Source organism: Balaenoptera physalus (assembly GCF_965194825.1).
Source record: "Balaenoptera physalus genome assembly, chromosome: 8".
NCBI lineage: Eukaryota > Metazoa > Chordata > Mammalia > Artiodactyla > Balaenopteridae > Balaenoptera > Balaenoptera physalus.
The window spans coordinates 66779457-66807045 of NC_138887.1; the positions used below are offsets into that span (position 1 = coordinate 66779457).

General features: G+C 36.9%; 1 protein-coding gene and 1 long non-coding RNA gene across 4 annotated transcripts in view; one reads left to right on the top strand and one right to left on the bottom strand.

Annotated features, from left to right (window-relative positions):
* LOC309665606 overlaps positions 1–27589 on the top strand; it is a 419674-nt gene that overhangs the window by 334453 nt on the left and 57632 nt on the right. The window lies entirely within an intron of this gene.
* VPS50 (VPS50 subunit of EARP/GARPII complex) overlaps positions 1–27589 on the bottom strand; it is a 128016-nt gene that overhangs the window by 5955 nt on the left and 94472 nt on the right. For 2 of the 3 annotated variants that reach the window (XM_082471735.1, XM_082471734.1), the window contains 5 exons: positions 19558–19679; positions 11080–11160; positions 5464–5612; positions 4322–4418; positions 2792–2950 (listed from right to left, as the gene is read on the bottom strand). In XM_082471735.1, coding sequence (XP_082327861.1) covers positions 2792–2950; positions 4322–4418; positions 5464–5612; positions 11080–11160; positions 19558–19679 — 608 coding nt within the window. Of the gene's footprint in view, positions 1–2791; positions 2951–4321; positions 4419–5463; positions 5613–11079; positions 11161–19557; positions 19680–27589 lie in introns of those variants that run through there. The other variant, XR_014266392.1, reaches the window with a different exon arrangement.

Sequence of the window (27589 nt, forward strand, 5' to 3'; positions counted from 1 at the left end):
GTTGTAAATTTTTAGCACCAAAAAAACTCCATAATATACATTATCTCATTACCTATAGAAAAACTGAACATTTTTATTACTTATTAGTACATTTTGTGATACCACTCCACTAAAAATAAAATATATGTAACTAATTTCGACAATTCCAACAGCTACATGAAAGCAGCAGATGGTTCACCTTTCAGTAAATTTATTTCTGATTTCTTTCGACTATTATCATCTAAATATGTTCATTTGCAAAAGTAAATGCTGTTTATTGTTCTCGACAATACAGTTCAAATAAATTTAACAAGCCTTAAAATGATATATTTTTCTTTAGTTTCCTCAATAGAGAAACTACACAATGTGTACCAAGTCAAGACTGATATGTGTTCAAATAACACACAGGTGGAAAAAAATCTGATCATCACCAATCAAGCTACCACACGATCGTTGTGTTATCCCTGGCTGCTTCCTAAATCACAATTTTTTAATGATTTTTGACAGTTAACTGCTTTTAATCATTTATGAGAAAGAAGTAGGTCTTCAGTCCACTAAGCTTACTTTTGAAAATCAAAGTAAATAAGTAATTGCTCTTCCTCTTTTTCATTTCAAGAATCTAGCAAAACAGTATTCGCTACTGTATTTATGCTTCACTACAGTAAACTCTGCTTTAGATTTCAAGAGTCATAATTCAATACTTTTCATTAATATTTTAAAGATAAATTTATATGCTTACTATATGAAATGCCATTCTACTCATTGCTAAATCCAATGTTCAAGAATGCTTATTGTTAAATGAATAATAAAACTATTTCATTTTACTTATGATTCTTTTGGGACAGATTCTTTTACAGACTGCTTTTACCTAAAGATTTAGACTTGGAAAAGTAACAGAACAAAAGTTATCATAAAAGTTTCTTTTCTTTTTTTTAATAAATTTATTTATTTATTTTTGGCTGTGTTGGGTCTTCTTTGCTGCGCGCAGGCTTTCTCTAGTTGTGGCGAGAGGGGGCTACTCTTTGTTGTGGTGCACAGGCTTCTCATTGCAGCGGCTTCTCTTGTTGCGGAGCACAGGCTCTAGGCGCACGGGCTTCAGTAGTTGTGGCACGTGGGCTCTAGAGCGCAGGCTCAGTAGTTGTGGTGCATGGGCTTAGCTGCTCCGCAGCATGTGGGATCTTCCCGGACCTGGGCTCAAACCTGTGTCCCCTGCATTGGCAGGCGGATTCTTAACCACTGCGCCACCAGGGAAGTCCCATAAAAGTTTCTTTATGAGAGAAAGTCTTAAACTGCTGAAACTTGGGTTCAGGTTAATAATCTAAATAACACTGGTTCTTTCTTATAATATTAATGTTTCTTGGAATTAAGAATAACTGAAGCAAGTAGCCTCTTCTAGTATGTATATTCACTGAAGGCAGAAGTCTCTTTTTTCTTGCATCCCCATAAGTACCATAATTAGCATGTCATAAAAAACAATCAACTTTTCAAAAACAGAACTGTTCAAAAAAGAAGGGGTGTGATTTATAAATTACATGTATCTTTTACATTCCAAATTAAAATTTCCAGCTGAAGTCTCCTAGGTGATCTAGAAATCAAAGTTCTTCCAGGGTGGCAATTATAGAGCATGCTTAGATCTCATGCTAATACCTAGACACTGTTAACTGATCTGGCACCCTTAGTTCCTTGAGTCTGGGGACAGCCCGAGAGTCCTCAATCCAGCCCTCCAGAAAGGTGCCATATGTCACTGGGAGCTGGCACACCAGCTGAATTCAGCTGCTATCTCTATTTTGATCTCTGGCTTTGTTTACTGGTTCTCAAGTGTCCCAGCCTATTATTTACTGCCTTGGACTAAGCAGGTAAGAATGTTGGTGTAAATGAGATAAGTCAAGAGCTAAGAAGGGCCAATTTCTTTTCGCTGATAAATATGAAAAGCAAAATTTTTCTGAAAGCTGTTTTCATTTTTTCAGATGCTCTTCCCTCACCTCAGACGTGCACACGGTTCATTTCCTCACTTCCCTCAGGCCTCTCCTCAATTCTCACTTTATCAGAGTCCTTCTCTGACCATAAGTAAATAAATGGTATTCCTCTCCAACCCACACCCTGCCACTCTCTATCCCTCTTCTGCTGGTTAATTTTTCACCAGACTATTCATCACCTGACATATTATATATTAATGTATCTCTTTATTGCTGTCCCTGCGCTGGCATATAAATTCCTTGATGGCACATAAGTTCCTTAACTCACAACTATATTACCAGCACCTAGATCAGTACATGGCATATGTCAGGTGATTTATAAATATCTCTTGATGCATAAATGAAAAAAAATTACCACAATTCTTTCCAGAAAACTTATAAATGTTAAGTCATTAAACACAAAGGTGTTTGCATGACACATTGCAAAAGTATTGTGATTTCTGGAAAAAAAACTTAGAATAATCAGGGGTGTAGTCTCTTGCTAATGAATATACACAACTATAGAAATATCTTCTAATTAAACAGAAATATCCTCTTGTCACTACAGTCATGGCCATTGAGATTACATAATATGAAGCCAGCTAAGACACACTAATCAGACTCTAACTCAAAATGGGATATTACTGAGCAAAAACAAAAAATCTACAAAGTATTCTTGGGTCTAAAAGAACACAAAATTTGGAAAGAAATCCTAGTCCAATTCAGGGACTTTAATATCACAAGAATGCTAGAATGTGGTACAAACTATAATCTCACAATTTTGGAGCTACTGCAATTACAGGAATAATTCCCTTAGTAGAATTATCTTTAACAGAGATGTTTCCCAGAATACTTGCCTTTAACAGTGCATCTACATATATGTTGTGCTGTGACATAATTTCTTTTACATCCCATTTCACATTAGCCATTAGGAGCAGCATCTGTTCATAATCAATGGCTTTACCAGCTACAATCCAGTAAATTGGTTTGCGTAGTTCACTGGCTGTGGAGACGGTCTGAAATAAATTTCACAGAAATGAAACCAAATATTTTCTAAAAGTATCAAATTTCTAAAATATATTTTGTTCCTGTTTCTAGTACACATCATATCTGAAAATAAAACACTAAACACTTGGAGATTTAAATTATGAAAATACTTAACTCGTGGGCAAGGGTCTTACTCAAAACATAATTTTGAGATATTCAACAAACTTGAGGCCACTGACAATTCAACTAAAAAACACAGATTTTTTCACTTCTCTCCATTTCCATTTCCACTTCCACACTGCACCTCAAGATCCTGTCATCTCTCACCCACATTAGTCTAAAAGTCTTCAAACCAGTCTCCTGCCTCTAGGTTTGCCATCTGAGGTCCATTCTTCACACTTCCCCCAAAGTGCTTTCTAAAACACACACCTCACCATGCTACTCACCACCTCTTTCAAATCCTCCAATAGCTTCCCAGTACCCTTGGAACAAAGTCCAGCTCCTGGCTGGGAGCACTGTATGTCATGTGACTTCTGCTTAATCACTCCAGCCATCTTTCTCATCACTGGCCCTCTTCCCCGCTCTGAGAATTTGAATTTTCCTCAGCTGCTCACAGGCACCGTGTTCTCTCATCTGTAGGTCTTCATATAAGCCACTACCTTAGTCGAAATATACTCCTCTCACCCTCTTTCTCTCTGGTCCAGTTTTTGTTTTTTTTTTTAAAGATTTTTAAAATAAATTATTTATTTATTTATTTATTTTTGGCTGTGTGGGGTCTTCGTTTCTGTGCGAGGGCTTTCTCCAGTTGCGGCGAGTGGGGGCCACCCTTCATCGCGGTGCGCGGGCCTCTCACTGTCGCGGCCTCTCCCGTTGCGGAGCACAGGATCCAGACGCGCAGGCTCCAGACGTGCAGGCTCAGTAGTTGTGGCTCACGGGCCTAGTTGCTCCGCGGCATGTGCGATCTTCCCAGACCAGGGCTCGAACCCGTGTCCCCTGCATTGGCAGGCAGACTCCCAACCACTGCGCCACCAGGGAAGCCTTCTGGTCCAGTTTAAACATCACTTCCTCAAGACAGCCGTTCTAGATAACCTCCCCCCAACCATACCCCCTTCTCTGCCTCCAGTCAAGGTTAAATACCCTGCCACTGTTTCTTTCCCTTAACTATACTTTATTGTAATATAGTTTTAATTGGCTCTTTCTCTTACTAGACTAAAAGTTATATGAGGTGTTCAATAAGTATTTATTTAATACAGGAATGCATGAATGAATAAACAAATATTCTAATCCACCTCTCCTGAGGTTGAGAGACTGACCACTAGTTAAAAAAAAAAAATAACCTAAATAACATGTGACAGTCCTATCCTGCTCACAGTTGAAATGATGTATAAGACATGTCTGACCTGAGAATAAAACTGCTGAAGAAAGGGTTTTTTGACTGCAGGCATCACAGCATCCAGATGTGGCTGAAGGAACTCAAACTGTTCAGCCAAGAATACCCTAAATGGAATAAATAACCCACCATGTAAACAAAATACAGTATTTAGAGCCTGTCAATATTTTTTGTGTAACTAATCTTTAAGATCTCTGAGCAAAAGTTTAACAATTAAAATTATTTTCCATTTTAAAGAACTACCTTGCATTGCCACTTGACACACTCATTTACAATTCACACAAAAATTAATGCTGAGTTATCAATGAACGTGAGCTGATGTGAAAGAAGGATGACTTCAAAGGAGCTAATCTGGTTACCACAAGGTGTACAGTTATGCTGCTTTGCATGTAAGATATGAGCACAGATAGCACAAAAGATTGAAGAAAGAATACAACAGTACTTTTAGAAGGATTTCCCATGTAATTACACACAACAGACCCATGAATTCACAGATTTAACACCTGACACTTTTCAGAAATAACCCAAACATTCATAACAGGAAATAAAGTGAAACTTGGCTGAGACACAGACATGAACTTCACATGCATACACGAGACATACACGTGCATGAATCGGAATCATTCAGCTGAAGACTGCTGGTAGTCATACGGTTTTTCACTACTTTTTGTTATATACAAAAACTCTTAAATTATACTGGACCATATTTTATGGAAGAAGTTATATGCTCTCATTTTATTAAAGAACTTGGGGATTTATAAAGGTCAGGATGCACTCCTGCTGATGTCAAGGGTCGACTACATTTAACACTAAACTGACAATGTAACTACAGTTTCTCTAGAATCGTAATTCAATGGGAAACTATAAAGTACTATACTATAATATGCGTTTCTAAAGTCTTACTTAAAGCAAGGATCATGCTGCTAAAGAATGAAACTTAAAAGATTACCCTCCTTCCTTTTATACACCTGAAAATCAACCATGCAATTTTAAAAACTGATTGGTAATCTATTTTAGGATATACTTCTCAGAAATATTGAGTACTTTAAGGAATATTTAGAAGTGGGAAATGCATACAGCTAGAATACAGTGCTTACTTTTATAATCTTTCTTAAATATTTAATGGCAAAGCAACTGATTTTAACAACTTACAAGGATTCTGTGGCTACCACTCTTTCCGCCAACCCATACAATGTATCCCCAAATGTCAAAACCACTAGGTGACTGAGGTGAGGGCTCGGTACCTTCTCCTTTCTCTCTTCTGCTGCTGTGAGCGTGGCAGTAGGATCAGCTGAAACTTCCTGAAAATATAACATACATATACACACACAGCCTGAAATAGCAAATCTAATAGCAATAACCCATGTGATTTTACAAAACTGGAGCTATAATTAAAATGCTCTCAGGCATACATTAATTACACTTAGTTTCAGTTCTTTTTTCCCTCCGTTTATATTTTCTAACTACTAGAACTTTCCTTTTTATACTAAGTGAAAATGATCCAACTCCCTATGCTATTAGCTGTGCATGACCTAAAATTGGCCAACACAAGGAATCTTTATGAATCGACAAATATTTCACAGAGACAACAGTGAGATGCCCTTCAAGAACTTGTAAACGAGGAAGAACAGACTGCCTCTCCAGGACCAGGCTGGTAAAATCCAAAATTATGGTGTGATTAACCATTTCACACCTAAACCTTAATCAAGGTAACTCTGGTATAATCCCAAGAAGGCAGGACTAAAATGTAGTTCTAAACTGAAACAGAAGCAACTGTATTGTATATCTCTAGGGATAGATTACTGACCTGAAGGAAGATGGTAAATGGAAATAAAAGAAAGGGATGTCCAAAGAGCAGAGTGGGCTGAGCCTTAAAAGATCCTCAAAGAAAATTACAGCACAAAAATTGAATACAAACAAATCTAAAAGTGTACAAAATGTAAATCTAGATTACTTTTTAAATCAATTACATAATCACAAATCTCTAACATTTTCCTTACAAATAAAAGAGACATCAAATGCATAATAGGACTCTGGGAGTATAACAGGTTTATAAATTTTGCAAAATGGAAATAATACATTATAAAACCTTTCAAGTTAGAAAATCGTTTTATTCTTGTTTAGTTCTTTTTTATATCCTATATTCTACTAAAGGTATTGTCTCTCTTCAATCTCTAATTACTCAATTAGCATTTAAAAGTTATTTTGGGAACAACTCTGTTTTCTCTAAGGAGAATCAGGATAAGAGAACTATGCAAGTTAATCAATGTCACAGCTCCACTATTTATTTCCTTCTACTAAAAAGGAAAATAATCACCCCACTACTGCCAAAAAAAAAAAAAAAACAACACACAAATCACAAAATTACATATGGTTTGGTACCAATTGGGTGCCTGTGCTATTTAATTTAATTCTGGTGGCTATTTATTTAATACTTTTTTTATTATTATTATTTTTAAGATTTATTTATTTATTTGGCTGTGCCAGGTCTTAGTTGCAGCACACGGGATCTTTGTTGCGGCATGTGGGATCTAGTTCCCTGACCAGGGATCGAACCCAGGCCCCCTGCACTGGGAGTGTGGAATCTTAACCACTGGACCACCAAGGAAGTCTCTGGGGGGCTATTTAATCACCATCTACCAGACTGTCCAAGTGAAGAACCTTAGAATCATTCTTGACCACCCCCTCTTCCTTTGCACCTCCATCATGCCTAAACAGACACCTCTCGTTTGTTTCTTCCTCATGTCATTACTTCAGTAATACCTAGGTGATCTTTCTAAAATGGAGATGTGATCATACCACTCCGTAATTTAAAAGTCTCAACTGACGATCCCTTCCTTACAGAAAAAGAGCCTAAACATGTTGCCACGATATTACTCCTTTACAAACAGCTACCTTTCCAGTCTCATTTCAAGATAATCTCTACACCCCTAAGGTCTAGTCACACTGGACTGCTTACTACACCTGTCCTACTGACACTCCTGTCTTACCAGCTCTCTTCTCCTTGCCTGCCTGGCTCTTACCTCATTTTTTAAGTATGAACTCATATTCACCTCCTTTCTATAACTTTCTCAGTCTCCCAAGAAAAATAACTATGTTACTTATGTTAATATTGCCTATACATATACATATACCTGTATGTGGCATACAGCATACTTTATCAGTTGTTATTTTCTAACTCTCCTACCTCATTGTGAGTTCTTGCGGGGTACGGACCAATTTCACCCTCTTTGTACCTTAAGTCCTTGGCATGCCTGTTGACATTAGCAGGCCCTCTGTTAGTTTCATTGATGGAGATGATGATAAGAATCTTCTCTTCCTCTCCTATTATCCTCTTTCAAGCCCATTCCAACCAGGTTTTTGTCTGCTTCACTCCAAAGAAAGAGTAAGCAAGGTCCCCACTGGCCTCCTTATGGCCAAATCCAATAGCCAACTCTGAATATCCATCTCTGAATATTCCCCCTGACCTTTAAACACTGGAGTGCCCCAGGGTTCAGTCCTGAGACTTCTCTGACTTACATTCTACTCCCTACATGATTTCATCCGGTCTCACAGTTTTAAATGCCATCCACATGCCAACAGCTCAAAATTTATATACTTGCCCTGACCCCTCTCTCACCTCTAGAGCATTTAACATATGTGAAACTGAACTCTTGATGTCCTCTTCAAATGTGTCCTCCTAAAAGTCTTATCCATCCCCATTAATGGCACCTCCATTCTCCAGAAGTTAGGTGCCATCCTTGACTCTTCTCAGTGTCACACTCCTCTTATAATCCATCAACAAATTTTAATGTGTCTACCTTCAAAACAGATCCATTTAGGGAAATACACTTGAAGAGAGCAAGAAAGTCCCAAAATGTCAAGCTGACATAAATAAATGGTATGTGCTTATTGCACGCTTAAATGGAAAAGCTCCTAAACAGGATCCATGTTTCAGCTTATACCAGTATAGTAAGGAAAGGATATACAACTCTTTGAAGACTTTAACAAAATGAAACCTTAATCAATCTTTACTCTCACAGTGAAAGTTATATTTTTAGCCTTTCCTGCCAGTAATGTACTAACTAACACAAAGAAAATTAATATTTATGGACTTTTCTGGATCAATTTAAAATACATTTTTATTATCAAAGATTCAAAGTTGGCCACAGGTCTTAAACAGTTTAGCATCACCAGGTAGATAACTAAAAATTCACATTTCTGGTACCATTACCACCTACACCAGCTTCCTTTCCTGCTTGTCCACTATTAGACAATTTTTCTTAGACTTTTATTTGATGTGTCAAACAAATTTTCTTAGTTTACAGTGAATTTATATGATAAACAATTTCAGGTGGCATTTTAAAGAACATAATGATTCCATTTTGCCTTTTACAGCTTAAAGAGAAGCAAAACTTAGAAGATATATATATGGAGAAAGTAAAATTACAAAAAAAGTACTTATTAAAGTTTTAACTAACACATGGGAGAAATATAAGGAAAAATACTACCTCCATCCAGTGGTTCCAGATTAGGCTATAAATTAATAGCCAAAGAATGTATTGAATAGCAAGAAACCAATTAATGTTCTCTGCCAATGTAGATGCAAATTAATGAAGTGAAGAAAATTTATATACCAGCTTATGAAAACCTGAGATCAAGGTCTAGTAAATGACAAATATATTTTTTAAAATAATAAAACGATGCTTATCAGTATGCGTAATAACTTAACATTGGAAATTTTCAGAAAAACTTCTACTGTATTGTTGTAGAGTCTTATCCATCAGAGGAGTGGGGACTGTGGAGAGGCTCTGTCAAAGGTCAGTGCTCCTTACAAACTGACAGAGGAACAACGGCTCACACAGTCTTCTGATCCAAAGTGCAGTCTTTGATTTAAGAGATGCTAAGAATAAGGTCTTTAAAAAAAGATATTTTTAAAAGACAAGGTGGCAAAGAAAAAAACAGGCACATCTATCAATTTACTGGGGAGGGGTGTGTAGCTGGTTTTAAAAAAACGCATTTCTAAAATTGACTATTACACCAATTCAGGAAAAAACTTATCCAATGAACAAAGAACTGGTCTGACAGATGCTACAGATACATTGTTATCGTTAGATGGGTGACAGCTTGTCTTAAATAACAGCTAGTTTGGTCCCATTGTTTACTGGGTTATGCTATTTCATTACACACTGTATGGCAGCATTAAATCCACAGCTTAAGGGTCAGATCTGGAACTGTGGTTTGACAATCATAAGCTAGTAACTAGCAGAGATGGCAGAGAAATGCTAGAGTGAATGATTCTAGTGGTATATTTCAGCCCACCTATCTTGAGGCATTCAGCCAGAAACAAGAAAAACTTCAGCTGTGGACTAAGATCTGGAAAACAAGATCTTCAGGTCAAGGTTATACTAAGTATCAAACAAGGAGAAGCAAAATCAAAACAGATAACTGCCAATGGGACTGAAAGCCAATGATGGATTTTACACAACAAAGACCAAAAAAAAAAAAAGAAAGAAAAAAGAAGAAATAGATGGCTGTGTCAAACAAGGAGCCTTGACTCTGAAAACAAAGATCAGGATTAAGTGCACAAGAAAACAAGCCAGGTTAATCCAGGAGACACCAAACTCAAGGATTCGAGTTTATTCATTTACTCTATAAACATTTATTGAACAGATGCTATGTGCCAAGGTAAGTGCTAGGACTATGAACATATATTAAAAAAATATGTGCTGGGCAAAAAAGATCTCCAAATTTTAAGGGGGATGGATGAGACGGATACAGGTTATTTCCTCTGTGTAAACAGTGCTCACCTGAAATAGCTGCATATGCCTCTCTCACTTTATTCATATCTCTGCTTAAAGATCACTGCCCCATCACTCTGCTTCATCTTCTTCTTGGCACTGATCAGTATCTGACACTCTTATACATTTATCTGTCTCTCTGCCCCAATAAGATTCAAGTTCCAAGAAGACGGGAATTACCTCCAATAACAGAAGTATGCTCATACTATAGAGCTTATGAGAAAAGAGGAAAGTGATTGCTTATTTGGGTAAGTGACGGAATAAAGGAAAATTCATAGATGCAGAGAAATGCACTGAATAACAAAAGTCTCTGGCTACAGTGACCAAGCATAAGAAAAACTTTTTTTCTTATTTTAACTGCTTATGTTGGCTTAAACACTATAGATGATCAGCCCTGTTTTGCTACCTAACCCAGCTTTTTAAAACATGCATTTCATCACATGACACAGTTAAGAATCCAGACCCCCTGCTGCATAGCCAACTAAACCTAAACTTCTCAAGTGTTAAAGCCATTTATAAAGTCGTCCTAAACACTCTTTGCAACACAACTCTTTGGCATAAACTGGTGCCCCATCACAAAAATCGGCCAAAATTTGGGCCAGGCTTGCTCCCACCTCAAGGCCCTTGCTCAGCCTCTGAACCTTAACTTGAATGCCATTCTTTCTCCTCTTCCCCACTGATCCCATGCCTACTCTTCAAAGTCTAGCGTAAGTCTCACTTCCTCCTTCAGTCATTCTCTGACAGTAATTCTGAACATAAACCTTTCTTCTCTTTGAACTTGTACTGTATGTAGAGCCAATATCATATTCTTTCGTGTATACCAGCTTTCTCTCTCCATCAGACTATAAGAAACCTCCATTTTACTTCCTGCATGCCATTAATGTTCTAGGGACACAGGAACTCGATGTACACATAGAAATACACTTACATGTAGTTGATTAGATCGCCAATTTCTATTTTAAATAACCTAAAAGAATTGATTACTTACCAGATCAATGAGACTTTCTTGTATTCTGTTTAGAGTTGTTCTTAGTCTACTACTGCTAAGACCTAGTCCCGTGGATTCCAACTGAAAAAGAAAACGAGAGGCATGTTAAATTGCTGTGGAGATAACCCTGCAAATGTTGTAACTTCAAATTAGTGAAAAGTAAGTATGTGGTGAGTTTTCACTCAGATACTTAGCATTCAGAGGGTTTCCAAATTGCATTCAAAAATACCAAAACATCAAAGACAGAAATCAAATCTTAACCCTCAAAGGAACAAGAGAGCTATTTACACATGTGCATTTACAGGTCACACTAACATCTATCAATCTAATGGATTTATCAGGAGAGAGTTCACCGGAATTTCTTTCCCACAAGTTATTATTTTTAATTGCAAAACTTAAGATTTTTAGATACTTAAAGAATACAAGGATAGGAAAGGCCACACTGATACAGAAAAAACAAAACAGAGATGATAAATACTTTTTTTTTTTAACATCTTTATTGGAGTATAATTGCTTTACAATGGTGTGTTAGATTCTGCTTTATACCAAAGTGAATCAGCTATATGTATACATATATCCCCATATCCCCTCCCTCCTGCGTCTCCCTCCCACCCTCCCTATCCCACCCCTCTAGGTGGTCACAAAGCACCGAGCTGATCTCCCTGTGCTATGCGGCTGCTTCCCACTAGCTATCTATTTTACATTTGGTAGTGTATATATGTCCATGACACTCTCTCACTTCGTCCCAGCTTATCCTTCCCCCTCCCCATATCCTCAAGCCCATTCTCTAGTAGGTCTGTGTCTTTATTCCCCTCTTACCCCTAGATGATACATACTTTCAATATCAAGAATGAGAGCATGGATAACACTACGGATCTAATGTTGAAACACCAGAAGGATAATAAGGGAATATTATGAATAATCTTATGCCAATAAATTTACCAAACCAGATGAAACAGACAAATTCCTGACAAGCTCATATTATAAAAATTGACCTAAGAAGAAATAGAAAACTTTAGCAGCTCTTTATTAATTAAATTTCATTTAATAAAAACCTTCAAATAGTACTAGTCCTACATAGACTCTCCGAAAGTAGAAGAAAAGGGAATGTTTCCCAATTGCTTTATGAGACTAATATTACTCTGATTCCTAAACCAAACAAAGATACCACAGAAAATGTAACTACAGACTCCTAAACTTTATGGACACAATTTTTAAAAATCCTTAAAATATTAGCAAACTGATTCATGACCAAGTGGTATTTGTCTTGGGAATGCAAGACTGGTTTAACAGCCTAAAATCCTACTTTGAAGTTAACCAATGTATTTCACCATATTAATATATTTCTTTAGGAAAGAAAGTTATGATTGTTTAAATAGATTCAGAAAAAGTCATGTGACTAAATTTATCCTTTCATGATAAAAATTCAGAAAAATTCAGTAACAGAGGAGAGTTTCTTCAACATGACTACAGGCATCTATAAAATAGCTAGCATCATACTCAACGGTGAAAGGCTAAATGCTTTCTATCCAGGACAGATGAAGGTGGAGGGAACAAGATGAGGATGTCAACTCTCACCACCTTTTTTTCTTGAGAGGTAAAACCTTTGATTTCAAATCATTTTTATTTATAACATCTCTATTGGAGTATAATTGCTTTACAATGGTGTGTTAGTTTCTGCTGCATAACAAAGTGAATCAGCTATACATACACATATATCTCCACATCTCCTCCCTCTTGCGTCTCCCTCCCACCCTCCCTATCCCACCCCTCTAGGTGGTCACAAAGCACTGAGCTGATCTCCCCGTGCTATGCAGCTGCTTCCCACTAGCTATCTATCTTACATTTGGTAGTACATATAAGTCCATGCCACTCTCTCACTTTGTCCCAGCTTACCCTTCCCCCTCCCCACGTCCTCAAGTCCATTCTCTATGTCTGCGTCTTTATTCCTAATCTGTCCCTAGGTTCTTCGGAACCTTTTCTTTTCTTAGATTCCATATATACGTGTTAGCATACGGTATTTGTTTTTCGCTTTCTGACTTACTTCACTCTGTATGACAGACTCTAGGTCCATCCACCTCACTACAAATAACTCAATTTTGTTTCTTTTTATGGCTGAGTAATATTCCATTGTATATATGTGCCACATCTTCTTTATCCATTCATCTGTCGATGGACACTTAGGTTGCTTCCATGTCCTGGCTATTGTAAATAGAGCTGCAATGAACATTGTGGTACATGACTCTTTTTGAATTATGGTTTTCTCAGGGTATATGCCCAGTAGTGGGATTGCTGGGTCGTATGGTAGTTCTAGTTTTAGTTTTTTAAGGAACCTCCATACTGTTCTCCATAGTGGCTGTATCTATTTACATTCCCACCAACAGTGCAATCACTAAATGATTAGTGATGTTGAGCATTCTTTCATGTGTTTGTTGGCAACTCTCGCCACTTTTATTTTACATTGTGCTGGAGGTCAATTTTTTGTAATTGATCTCCATCATACAGATATATATGCTGTATGAGGCATATGGATTGGAAAATATAAGGCATAGAGACTGGAAAAGAAGAGGTAAAGCTAAATACTAGATACTTCCCTCTAAGCACTGATTTAGCTGCATCCCACAAATTTTGATACGTTGTGTTTTCATTATCATTCACTTCAAAATATTTTCTAATTTCTTTTGTGGTTTCTTCATTAACCCAATCTTTATTTAGATGTGTGTTGTTTAATCTCCAAACTTAGGTTTTCCTATTTTATTGATATTGGTTTCCAATTTAATTACATTGACATCAGAAAATATATTCTGTATGATTTCAATGTTTTAAACTCATTACGACATGTTTAATGGCCCAGAACATATGGTCTCTCCTGATAAATGTACCATCTGCACTTGAATATATATCCTGCCATTGTTAGGTATGTTGTCCTACAAATATCAATTAAGTCAAAATGGTTGAAAGAGTTGTTCCAATCTTCTGTGTACTTGCTGATTTTCTATCTGACTTGTTCTATTAGTTACTCTGGTGTTAAAATCTCCAGCTGTCATTGAAGTTTTTCATTTCCTCTTGAATTCTGTCAATTATTGCTGCATCTAGTTTGAAGCTCTATTACTAGGCACATATACATCTATAATCATTATGTCTTCCAATTGAATTGATCCTTACATCATTAGAAATCCCTCTATCTCTGGTAATACATTCTGTTTTCAAACTTATTTTATCTCGTATTATAGCCACTGCAGCCTCCTTATGCTTACTGTTGCATGGCATATCTTTTCAATCCGTTTGCTTTCAATCTGTGTGTTTTGTTATTAAGTATGGGCTTTGTTTTTAATCCATTCTGACAATTTCTACCTTTTAATGTAAGTATTTAGTCCAGGAACATTTACTGTGGCTGGGTTTACATCTACCATTACATGTTTTCTTTTTTTTTCCTTGGTTCCTCCTTTCCTGCTTTTTCTAATTATATGATTTTTTCTTTTTTTAGAATCCTACTTTAATTTTCCTGTAGGCAAAAGTTAAAGTTCTTTGTATTATTTTTCATTATTCTTCTATGGATTATAATATACCTTCTCGATATTTCACAGTCCATTTACTGTTAACAATGTACTGTTTTACATAATATATAGAAATCTTGCCATCTTATAGGTCCACATCCCTCCACATACCATGCTATAGTTGTTATATGTAATACATTTACATACATTACAAACTCCAGAAAAGAATGTTATAATTTCAGGTTTAAACAGCTATATGGTTTGAAAAGAAATTAAGTGGAAAAAGAAAAAAACAACAACAACAATCTTTTGCATTTCCCCAAGTAGTTTCCATTACCAATGCTTTCATACTTTCTGAGGATTGATGTTTTCATCTGGTATCATTTTCCTTCACTCTGGAAAACTTCCTTCAACACTTCTTGTATTACATGTCTGTTGGTGACAACTTCTCTTAGTGCTTTTTTTTCTTTTTATCTGAAAATGTTTTAATTTCATATTCATGCTTGAATAGTATTTTTGGTGGCTATAAAATTCTAGATAGACATTTTTTTCTTTTCTTTCGGTGTCTGAAAGGTGTTGTTTAACTCTCTTCTAGTCTCCAGTTTCTCGTGAGAAGTCAGCTGTTAATCAGATCATTGGTTCCTTTTATGTCATAAGTCTATTAAAGTTTTCAAGAGACAATTTCCTCATGAGGTACCCCACTAGACTTTTCTTTGTGTTTATTCTGTTTGCTGTTCATTTAGCATCTTGTATCTGCAAATTTTTGGACAGTGTTTCTTCAAATATTTTTTCTACCTCATTCTGTCTCTCTCAACTCCACCTGGTATTCCAATTAAATGTATGTTTGACCATTTGATATAACTTAGCATGTCCCTAAGGTTTTGATCGTCTTTGTTTTTCAATCTTTTTTTCTCTATGTTCTGCATTTTGAATAATTTCTATTGATCTATTTTCAAGTTCACAAATTCTTTCCTCTGTCATGTTCATTTGGCTAAGTACATTCAGTAATTTTTTTTAATTGCTGGAACTGAATTTTCAGTTCTAGGATTTCTCTTTGGTTTTCTTCCTACTGTTTCTACTAGAACTTCTTATTTCTCTACTGAGATGTTCATGCATTTAAAACATGTTTTGTTTTACTTTATTGAAGATAGTTAAAATGGTCCATTTAAAATCTTTATCCCTTAGTTCCAACATCTTGAGTTCAGACTATACTGATTTTCTTTTTACTGAAGGATGTATTCCCCTTTTTTGGCTCTATGTATTTAGGTAACATTGGATTGCATCATCCATTCAATTCTGGAGATTTTGGATTCTGTTATTTTTCTCCAGTAAGTACTGTTTCCTTTGTTTTCAGTATGCAATTTTCTTGGCCAGGCTTGAACTATAAACTGTCTCTTGTGTAGCAGCTTCAGTCTCTATTCAGATCTTTTTTCTTGACTGGCTGCAATCAGCCTGTTCCACACTAACATGGTTCATGGGTTAGTCAGAGATGTGGGTAGACAGAAACTGGGGATCCCTCCTCTGACTCTTCCCCATCTGAACTCCCTAACTCTTTTCAGTGTTCCCAGTTTCCTGGCTTCACTTTTCTGGTTCCCCAATCCATAAAGACTATAGGTTTTCTTATGCGTGTCTCCAGTTATGTGCCTCAGGGACTGCACTTAGTCCTGGGCTAAAGGCCACGGAGATGGAATTTTTTTTTAATTAATTAATTAATTAATTAATTAATTTATTTATTTTTCGCTGCACTGGGTCTTCGTTGCTCTGCCCGGGCTTTCTCTAGTTGAGGCGAGAGGGGGCTATTCTTCGTTGCGGTGCATGGGCTTCTCATTGTGGTGGCTTCCCTTGTTGCGGAGCACAGGCTCTTGGAGCATGGGCTTCAGTAGCTGTGGCACGAGGGCTCAGTAGTTGTGGTGCATGGGCTTAGTTTCTCCGTGGCATGTGGGATCTTCCCGGACCAGGGCTCGAACCCGTGGCCCCTGCATTGGCAGGCGGACTCTCAACCACTGCGCCACCAGGGAAGCCCGGAATTTCTTTTTATAGCTTCCCTTTCCCCAACCGCTAGAGTGAACTCCCACCAGAGTCTATATGCTTCTGTTCACTCTCCAGCATCTTCAAGAAGTTGCCTTTTGTTTTATAAAACAACCAGGTTTTATAATTGTTTTCTGCAGGAAATATCATCTAATAAGGTCTCAGTCCCTCATACCCAGAAATGGAAGTTAATTCATTCTTAAAAGTTTAGATTTTGAATCTGACTCTCTACAAAAAAACAGTTCCATTAATGAAAGTTAACTTTAAATGAGGCTCACAAACCGTTGTCAAGTAATAACCCTCATAAGATTTACTTGGATAAGAAATAATTAGGAGTTCGGACTTCCCTGGTCATGCAGTGGTTAAGAATCCACCTGCCAATGGAGGGGACATGGGTTCAAGCCCTGGTCCGGAAAGATCCCACATGCCACAGAGCAACTAAGCCCGTGCGCCACAACTACTGAGCCTGCGCTCTAGAGCCCGTGAGCCACAACTACTGAGCCAGCGTGCCACAACTACTGAAGCCTGCACACCTAGAGCCCGTACTCCACAACAAGAGAAGCCACTGCAATGGAAGCCCGCGTGCTGCAACTACTGAGCCCATGCGCCCCAACTACGGAAGACCATGAGCTCTAGGGCCCGAGCGCCAAAACTACTGAGCCCACACGCTGCAACTACGGAAGCCCGTGCGCCTACAGCCCATGCTCCACAACAAGAGAAGCCACCACAATGAGACACCCGCACACCGCAATGAAGACTAGCCCCTGCTTGCCACAACTAGAGAAAGCCCACGTGCAGCAAGAAAGACCCAACGCAGCCAAATAAATAAATTATTAAAAAAGAAATAATTAGGATATCAAATCCATGTCTCCTAAGAATCTACTATGTGCTTACTACTGCATTAAAGTAAGCTACAGAATGGTCTTCACAAAAGAATGTGAACAGGAAGGACCAAGGAAAACATAACTCAAGAGTTGAACAACAGAAGGCTTGAGGCAAGGTAAGACAAAGCAATACTATGAGTACCATTATTATAATAGAATCAAATGGATTAGATATATACTACAACATGATGTAGTAAGCTATAACCAGTTCAGTGAAGAGTAGGAGCTTCAGGAGTAATTAGTATGAACAGAAAAAAAGCCCTTAACCTAATGCATACACTGTGTCCCCCTCCCAGACAATGACTTTCTAGAACTCCCAGGACACAATGAGATGCTTATTCTTCAATAAGCAGCAACCATTTAAATTCACTCATACAATTCTCTCTCTTCTGGGAAGGAAGCAGCAGTAGCCATGTTAAAAAGTGCAAGTAAGAGGTAGAGTAAAGGCAGTATTCACTCATACAAACTCGCTCATATGCACATTTTGTTCTGGTTCATAGAATACAAACTGTTTCTAATACAGCATATGGGTGAACATCCAGATAGAAAGAAACCCTTATAATTAACAATATTGTTTGAATACAGTGAAATGGCTTTTACTGAGTCTTACAGGATTAAAATGCTTTTAATATAAAATATCAGACTAATGTTTTCTTTAAAACATAACAGATTTTAAATAAAATATGCAGCATATTTTACAGTGAGCACCTACCTGCACTTTGCTAACTTTCATCAGGTTCTAGTGAACCCCACTGTAAACAAATCTGTGCCAGTATCTAATCAGCTAGAAAGGCACATCCAAAAGCACTCAGTTCCCAAAGTTTCTGAAGGACTCTACTTGAACACATCTTATCAAAACTGTGGTCCAGAACTGTTTTAACTAATATGATAGTCACAAGTCATGTGTGGCTATTTATATTTCAAGATAAACTAACTAAAATCAAGTACAATTAAAAATTCAGTCCCCAATCATACCAGTCACGTTTCAAGTGCTCAAAAGCCACTTATGGTTTATGGCTACCATATTGGACAGTACAAATATAGAACATTTCCATTATTGCAAAACTTCTCTTAGACCGCACGGGTCTAGAGGCACAGTCCAAGAAGACAGAGTAAAGCTCATGTAGAAGACTGAACGATTCTGACAATTGGCTAAAACTCCAGAATGTCTTTCTTCTTTAATATTTATTTATTGAGTGAGGGATTACTACATATTTTATAGTAACATAAATTCTGCAGCAACTTAGTTTCTGATTATATTAGTATTCTTTTTAATTTTGCAGAGTTAAGAACATAGGGAATTCAGATCCCATATTAAAAGATCATGTCTTTGATATACTTGTAATCACAGCAAGACTATGAACATTTATATGATGAATATAGTTATCCATTAAAATTCACAAGTTTTTGAAAAGGTACAAAATATAGTATGTGAAAAGTTAGTATTATGAGTATGCTTTTATATGAAAAACTGTCAAACACGTAGGTGAACTACATAATAATTCCCAAGTATCAGATCAGTTACCTGCTTAATACTGTGCTGTTCTCCTTAGGAGTAGAAAAAGATAAACTCAACGAGAACTTTGGAAACACAAAAAGGAGGTGCAGGAAAATTAATTCTGTGGCAGGTTCAGTTCAAAGATTTTCAATTATTTTAAATAAATATTTGCCATTATCTTCTGAATGTAGTAGTGCCTGCTAAGGTTGTTAGCCAATATTTAAAATGTCTCATTTACTGTGTAATAATTACACACTGGGCCAGATTTAAACAAGGCAACCTGCACATTTTTCATCACCAAAATATGTCAAGGTTAGAAATTGATGCTGCACTTTTTCTGCCAAAAATTTGAATAACATACAATATGCTTATCATATCAAAGCTTAAAATTAATGTATTTTAAATAAGGTGATGGGGCACACAAAAAGCTAATACCAATAATATGTTGGATTTTTGATGGATAATTTTCAATTTAATGTTATTTATGTATTTTATACAGAGAGAATGAACTTTTTACAAAAACAAATAAATTTTAAAAGAAACAGACTCCTCCCCCAAAAGGTTAACTTACTGAATCATTCCGACCAAAAAAGGTATATATTGCATACAAGTAATAATCAAATAGCTGAGACATGAAATGGATAACATCAAAAGCAATTGGTTTAAGAATGTTCATCATCTGCATATATTTACCTGAAAAGAAAAAAAAATTAAATAGAACAAAATTAAAATCTGTTAGTCTATAATTATTAAGAAACCATAAAATTACTTTACCAAAATATTTTTTTAATGAAATATTACATTCCTCAGTCACACCAGCCATGCCTCAAGTACTCAACAGTCACTTGTAGCTAGTGACTACTGTACTGGACAGCACTGATACAGAACAGTTATACCATCTTGGAAAGTACTACTGGATGGCACTGATATAAAAAAATACCTACAAAGATTTTTCATATCACTATATTTTACTGTTTGCCTTATATTTATGGAACTCTTAAACTAACTCTTCTACAATGACACTGTACAAACAACACAGTTCCTCATTTCTTGGAGATTCCATTTCAAACAATGCCTTCAAAATTGTTTAGGTGTAATAAAACAAAAGACAATGTACTTGAGGAAGAGTGGGGTTCTTTTCATAAGATAATACACACATAGCAAAAGTAAAAAAACAAGAAGAAAAAGGACACATGGAAGACACTTCCCATTCCCCTGAATCCTAGCCCTGTGAAATCTAGTGTCAGAGGCTAAGAACATTTCTTTATCACTACATCACTCAAGAGCTCAATACTCGCAAAGTGCCAAGAACATATCCCTCCTCATTCCTTCCTTTGGAAGATGCTAATATTCCACTCTTTTTCCTCTAAACATATGACACAGTTGCAGAAAAAAATTTAAAAACCAAAATGTCTGCATTCATAAACTTGTTAATGTGTTTGAAGGGTACATGGGAGATGGGCTGAATCAAATAACAAACAATAATGAGTCCCTAATTGTGTTTATTTTTTATAGGAAATAATAGGGAAAGAAGCATATCTATAAAAAAAAAAATGCTCTTCTGCAGAAGATGTTAAAACAGGCCATTTGCTTTATTTCCAAATGAGCAAATAATTCAGGTGCTGGCTCTACTTTATGTAACTGCTATAAATTTTAAATTGGTACTATTGAGGACACCAGGATTCAAGAGAAAACACATTAACTGCAGTAGAAAAAAATGACAAATTTACTCTAATGGAAATGTCTACTATCAAAACCATTTCTTTATTATCTAAGAACTCAGTCCATCCGTCTTAATTTACATGAGAAATGATTCTAAATAATAGATGGTCAGGAAGACATACACATCGTAAAGTAAAAACTATTCAATTTAGATTCTGTTCTTATTCCTATTTACAAGTCTTTTGTTTCAGAATCATTCTTTGTAATTATTTCACATAATCAGACATTTAAAAAAAAAATCTCTATTAAAAAATATTTGAAAATATGCTCCTAGAACATTCTGGATCACTGTGCAGATATTTCATTGACTGCAAACATATAGCTATTTAAACTGTAACTATTTACACATTAAATAATGTGATACTGTAAAGGAAAAAAATGAAAAAATGTTATATTACTTTAATCCATAAAAGAAAATTTTAAACAGGTGAATAGTAGAATGAGGAAGGATGCAAACATCTGGGTTGATACATATCCAGAATACAAAGCTCCTCTCCATTCCTAATAAGATTAACCATTGTTCATATAACTCATCTTAAGAAAGGATATAAAAATGAATTCTTAATAGGTAAAAGCTATTTTAAATGTGCATTCAGAAGGAAAAAAAAACTAGATGGTCCCAAATGCTCTGAAAAAAAAAACACATTCATTCACTCATTCAATACATTCAACAAACACTTTTTGAAAGCTTACTATGTTCTTGGCCTTGTGTTAAGACACAAGGAACTACACAGAGTCTCTGCTCTCTCACAGAGCTCCTTCCATGACCTTAAATGGTCATACATGGAAGGCAGCCATCGATAAGCAGGCTGCCAGTATATTCAAATGTAGAAGAGCGAGAACTCTGTCTTTCCAGTTCGAGAGGGCAGAGTAGGCCTTTGGAGGCCTGAGGGAACTTATGCACCCCCTCAGACTTACTGAACTAAAAGAGAATTTTACAATGAATTAAAACATCTATGAAGAGAAGTAGGTGAGAAGGTAACAGCAGGTAGGTATGATCACCAGAAAATGAGAAATCTCAAAACATTTCTAGACCAGGTGTTGGCAAACCTTTCCTGTAAAGGACCAAAGACTAGATAGTTTAGGCTTTGTATGTCATTCAGTCTCTGTGGCAGATACTCAGCTCTGCTGGTCTCTGTTTCAACTACTCAACTCTGCTGTCATAGCACAAAAGCAGCCATAGACAATATATGAACAAACGAGCATGGCTGTATTCCAATAAAACGTTATTTACAAAAACAGGCAGTCAGATTGATTTGGCCTGCAGGCTACAGTTTCCCAACCCCTGTACTAGATGACAGACAGTAGATGGAAACAGGTTGATGGAAAAATGCAAAGAGAACCACAAAGAAGGTGGAAGCTGTCCGATAGGATGTGACTGCTTAGAAGCAGCAGGTACAGCAAGAGAACAGGAGCAAGAAATAGGGCTGAGAAAGGACGGATTAATTGAAGGTCTACATATGGGACAAACTACCTGTCCACATGCCCCCAGTTACTGTTCCTCCCCAGCAGTTATTACTGTAGCCCTCCCCCACCCCTTATCAGCAGTTTCAGTTACCCACGGTCAACCTCAGTCCAAGAATATTAAATAGAAAATTCCAGAAATAAACAATTCATAAGTTTTAAATCAAGTGTTGTTCTGAGTAGCATGATGAAATCTCATGCCATCTGGCACCATCCCTTTGTCCAGCACATTCTGCCCATTAGTCACTTAGTAGCCATCTCAGTTATCAGATCAACTGTTGTGGTATCTCAGTGCTTGTGTTCAGGTAATTCTTATTTTATTTAATGATGGCCCCAAAACGCAAGAGTAGCGATGCTGGCAATTCGGGTATGCCAAAGAGAAGTTGTAAAGTGCTTCTTTCAAGTGAAAAGATGAAAGTTCATGACTTAATAAGGAAAGAAAAAAAGTCATATGGTGAGGTTGCTAAGATCTGTGGTAAGAATGAATCTTCTATCTGTGAAACTTGGAAGAAGGAAAAAGAAATTCATGCTAGTTCTGTTGTCACACCTCAGACTGCAAAAGATACAGCCACAGTGATAAGTGCTTAGCTAAAATGGCAAAGGTATTAAATCTGTACAATAAGATATTGTGAGAGAGAGAGAGAGAGAGAGAGACTATATTTACATAACTTTTATTATAGTATATTGTTATAATTTTTCTATTTTTATTATTAGTTTTTGTTGTTAATTTCTTCTGTGCCTAATTTATAAATTAGACTTTATTATAGGTATGTATGTATAAGAAAAGACATAGTATATATAGGGTTTGCTACTATCTGTGGTTTCAGGCATCCACAGGGGATATCTTGGAACATATCCCCCACAAATAAGGGGGGACTCCTGTAGAGGCTGCCAGAATTTTCCCACAGACAGAAACAATAAAACCCCCTAGGATTCCTCTTCAAAAGAAGTAAACAAGCCCCCCCACCCCCCAAATTGAGCAAACTTAAGAAAATAAATAAGAAAAGCTAAGGTTTCTAGTGTGGATATTGGCACCACAGATTAAAATCTATCTCATTCTGGGAATTTGGGGATCTGTCCCCATAATGTAAAGGCTACCAGTAAATCCACCCAGACCTGCCCTACTCTATACATAAAGTTCCTAGTCAGGATTCATTCTAAGGAGAAGGAGCCAGCTCCAACACAGTTCTAGTTACTCAGCAGAGGACACCCACAATGGCTATACAGGCCTTCTATTTTAGGGAAGAATAATCAAACATCACCAGGCCCATGAGGAAAATTCAGAGACTGAAAGTAAAAAGAAAAGCTGGTCCCAGAGAAAATAAAATAATTGAAGCTAAGGAAGAGAAATACAGTAATTATATAAAACCCTATAAAAGGTGAATATGGCAGGAAAAAACACAGATTATAGAAGGGTTCTTAAAGATTTAAAGTCATTAAAAATGTGATTTTTTTAAATAAAAAATTAAAGAAATGGGAAAAAGGAAGTCTCCCAGAAGGTACAGGAAAAAGAATATAGAAAAATATTAGAAAAATATGACAGACATAAAGGGCCAACCTAAGAGACTAAACACTTGAGTAAGGGGAAATCAAAGAAAGAGATTAAATAAAATGGGGAGGTGGAAATCCTCAAAGAAACAGTAGTATCAGTCACAGCTGAGGAACACATGAACCTTCAGATTGAAAGGGTCACGAACTACCTAACACACTGAATGAAAAAGAACTCACACATAGATGCGTCAATAGAGAATTTTGAAACATCAAGGGAAAAAACACTAAAAGGTTTCAGAGAGAGAGAAAGAGAGAGAGAGAGAAGAAATTCACCTACAATAAAATGAATAGAACATTAGAGGTTTTAACTTTCTGAGGAAAAGTAATTTTTAATGACAATTCTATACCTAACTAAATTGTCACTCCATGAAAGAGCAGAATAAAGACATATTTAGACTGACAAGGATTCAAAACATTTACTTCTTATCACCCTTTTCTGGGCAATTACAACTAGAAGAAAGACAAACAGAAACAAACCAAGAGATTGCCTTCACACTCCTGGCAGGGAGCAGTGGGTGGGTGGGAGACATCTGCTTTTTGCCGCAAGCTCTTCTTTACTATTTAATGTGTTGCTGTGAGAGGTGCTACCTTGATAAAAAATAGAAGCATGGTTCTAAAGTTAGCCAGCCTAGTTGGTAAAATGTGGTCAGTGGTTCAAGATATGGTTCAGATGCATACCACCCTCTCTCTTCCTCTCCAGAGTTCCGGACAGAGGGCACAGAGAGAGCAGTGGACACAGCATGCTTTGGAAACACGGAGGAAGGTTACCTAATACATAGCCCAGATAATCAGAAAAGATGTCTCTTCCCAAATTACAAACTGTGAGAAGTTCCTACTCCTGCCTCCAACCTATATTATAACCTTGCTGAACTCCGTCCAGGAATTAATGCTCCAGATGTCCTCCACTGGCTGTGAAGCGTGAAAGTTAGGAACTTACTGGCTCTAAGATCAGACAACCTGGTTCTACCACTTAACCAGTTATGTGACAGACATAAGGCAAGTTATTCATCTCTGGGCTTCAATTTAGTTTGTAAAAAGGGTACTATGAAGAATTCATGAGAAAATTCATGTGAAGTGTTTACATAGCATATAATAAAAGAGCAAGAAGTCTTAGCTACCTCTGCTATTATTTTAAAATAAATATACTTATGATGAATGCAAAAAGGGAGAAGTATATATAGGATGTTACGTGAAGGGAATCTAACCTAATCTAGAGATGAGGAAAAGCTTCACAGGGGAAGCACTGTTTAAACTCTCATCCTTTGCAGCAACGTGGACGGACCTAGAGATTATCATACTAAGCAAAGTCAGAGAAAGACAAATATCACACAATATCACTTATATGTGGAATCCAAAAAATGATACAAACGAACTTATTTACAAATCAGAAATAGACTGACAGACATAGAAAACAAACCTATGGTTACCAAAAGCAGGGGAGGGATAATTAGGAATTTGGGGTTACAAACTACTATATACAAAATAAATAACAAGGACCTACTGTATAGCACAGGGAACTATATTCAATATCTTGTAATAACCTATAATGGAAAAGACTTTGAAAAAGAAATATATACATATATATGTATGTATATGTGTGTGTGTGTATATATCTATATATAACTGAATCACTTTGCTGTACACCTGAAACATTGTAAATCAACTGTACTTCAATTTTAAAAAACCCCTCTCTCACCCTAAACCTAGACCATGAGTCCTTATACTCAAGGGAAAGAGACACACAGAGGGACTGGCAAAGAAACCAGCCAAGTAGCAGCACGGACGGACAAGGACGACAACCAAAAGGAACAGGACGGGGCCTGCCTTACTAGCTCATCGTAGGAAATGCAGAGAGAGGAGTGTGATTACCACAGGCAAGGTGGCCCAGGGGAATTCAGTCAGTGCGCCACAGCCCCTATGCAGAGGAGGGAACACAGGGTAAAAAGAAGTGCTGGAAGTGTGTGTGTGTGTATGCACATGTGCATGGGTCAGGGGTGGGGGTGAGGGGGCTCCTTCCGCTGTGGATTATTACGAGAGGAGCAAAAAGTGTTTCTCTAATACTCAGATTTTACAAATTAAGTTTTGTCAGTCCAATGTATATTGAGCACCTACAAAAGCGAAAAGCACTTGGCTGGGTGCTCTATATGCTGCAAAGATGAGAAACTCTCTCCTCATGTAGGAGCTGACAATCTGATGGGGCAAAAGCAAGAACAGAACCTGAGCTGGAAGGATGTTCGTTACCCTTATTACAGTGCACTAAGTCGAGAGATCATCAGTGGATATAAAGAGCACATAAAGGCAAACTGGAAATGCTATAAATGAGGAAGGAGACTTGGAGGTCAGGAGTTTTGTTTATACCTCAGGGTATTTTAATTTTTAACCATTTTCATGCATTACTTTTTCAATTTAAAACACTCCATAATAAAATAAAAATATCAATGCCCCACCTAAAAGAATGTACCAATGAAGGAGATTTCTTCCCTCCTATTTCTGTGTTCTCCATCATATACACTGCAACTCAGCCACAGTATGACTAAATATCCCTTATGTACATATTCTGGTTTAATGTTAAGTCCTGTGCATGTGCTGGTGTGTATTTTTTCCAGCTGCTAAAGTAATAATTTTGTTGTAAGATCTGTAGGTTTTACAAACATGGGTTTCGGCAACCTATCTTCTGCCCCTCAGACCTGTCACACCCGCTCAAGTGAGAGCTGCCTCCTTGGATACAAAGGCTACTTCAGTGATGAGACACATTCCCTAAAATTTCTCTGCCTCTGTCTGCAAGAAATCGTCAGGCTAACAGGATTTTCTTTTTTCACAAGCAAGCGTTCTGATTGGTCCTCTGCGCTTGTGAAAAAATGCCAAGGCTTTCTAACAGATTTAGGTACCACCTGGGGCTGGGAAGCCCCATTAACACTCTTCTGTTTAATCTCTCCTAATTATGCCAAATAAATACCACTTAAAAACGACATTTTGAATATGTCTTTAATGTTCTAAAATGTGTCTCCCAACCACTGAGTAATTAGTTCCTTCATCTTCCCAGGCACCAAAAATTAATCTATCTTATTTACACAACTGTACTTCTGGCTTTGTAAGAAGAGACATTACCTTTGCCAGTTTATAGTCTTCAAGCACCTCTATGCAATAACAACCGTGGTTGGAATAGTGCATTTACTAGTTGGAGACCCCTTAGTGAGTGGTTCCCTTAAAGTTCTATTTTATGAATATGTACAATATGAAGATAAAGACATCCCAGGGAGAGAGAAAGTGGTAGGCATGAAAGTCTACTGGGGAATAATGGCAGCACCTAATCCCAGCCCTAAATGGAAAGACATGAAAGTTAAATTTTCATACTAGGCCTTGTTTCCTAACTGCAACTCTAGTAAAAGATCTAGTGGGAAGAAGACTGAAATGACAAAGGTCAGATTCTCTTCCCTGAGTAAGGTTTTATCCAGGACTCCTCTGGCTTTATATGGCTGATTACCAAAGGCCCATAAGCATGCAGCTTTTCTGTTTCTGTAAGTCCAGTGTTAGAAAACAGTGTCCACTGTGTTGGTCAGTAATCCTTAGATAAGAATTCGTTGTTACTGTCTTCTGACCTTAGCACCAGCAGCACACTTCTATCATTATAATATCCCTTCTTAGATAATGAGAATAGCACAATGCATTGTTTCTTCATTTCCTTACGCCTATCAAGAAGTGAAGATTTGGATTTGTCTGCATTGAACTGAATAAAACATGACTTCCCCCTCCTCAATTTTGTTGTGGCTTTGTATCTGATTTGATTTGAGTGAATGTATGTCTTTTAGAGTAAAAAGCAATATGATGACCTCTAGTCCTTTTTGAACTAGGAAAGGAAAAAATAT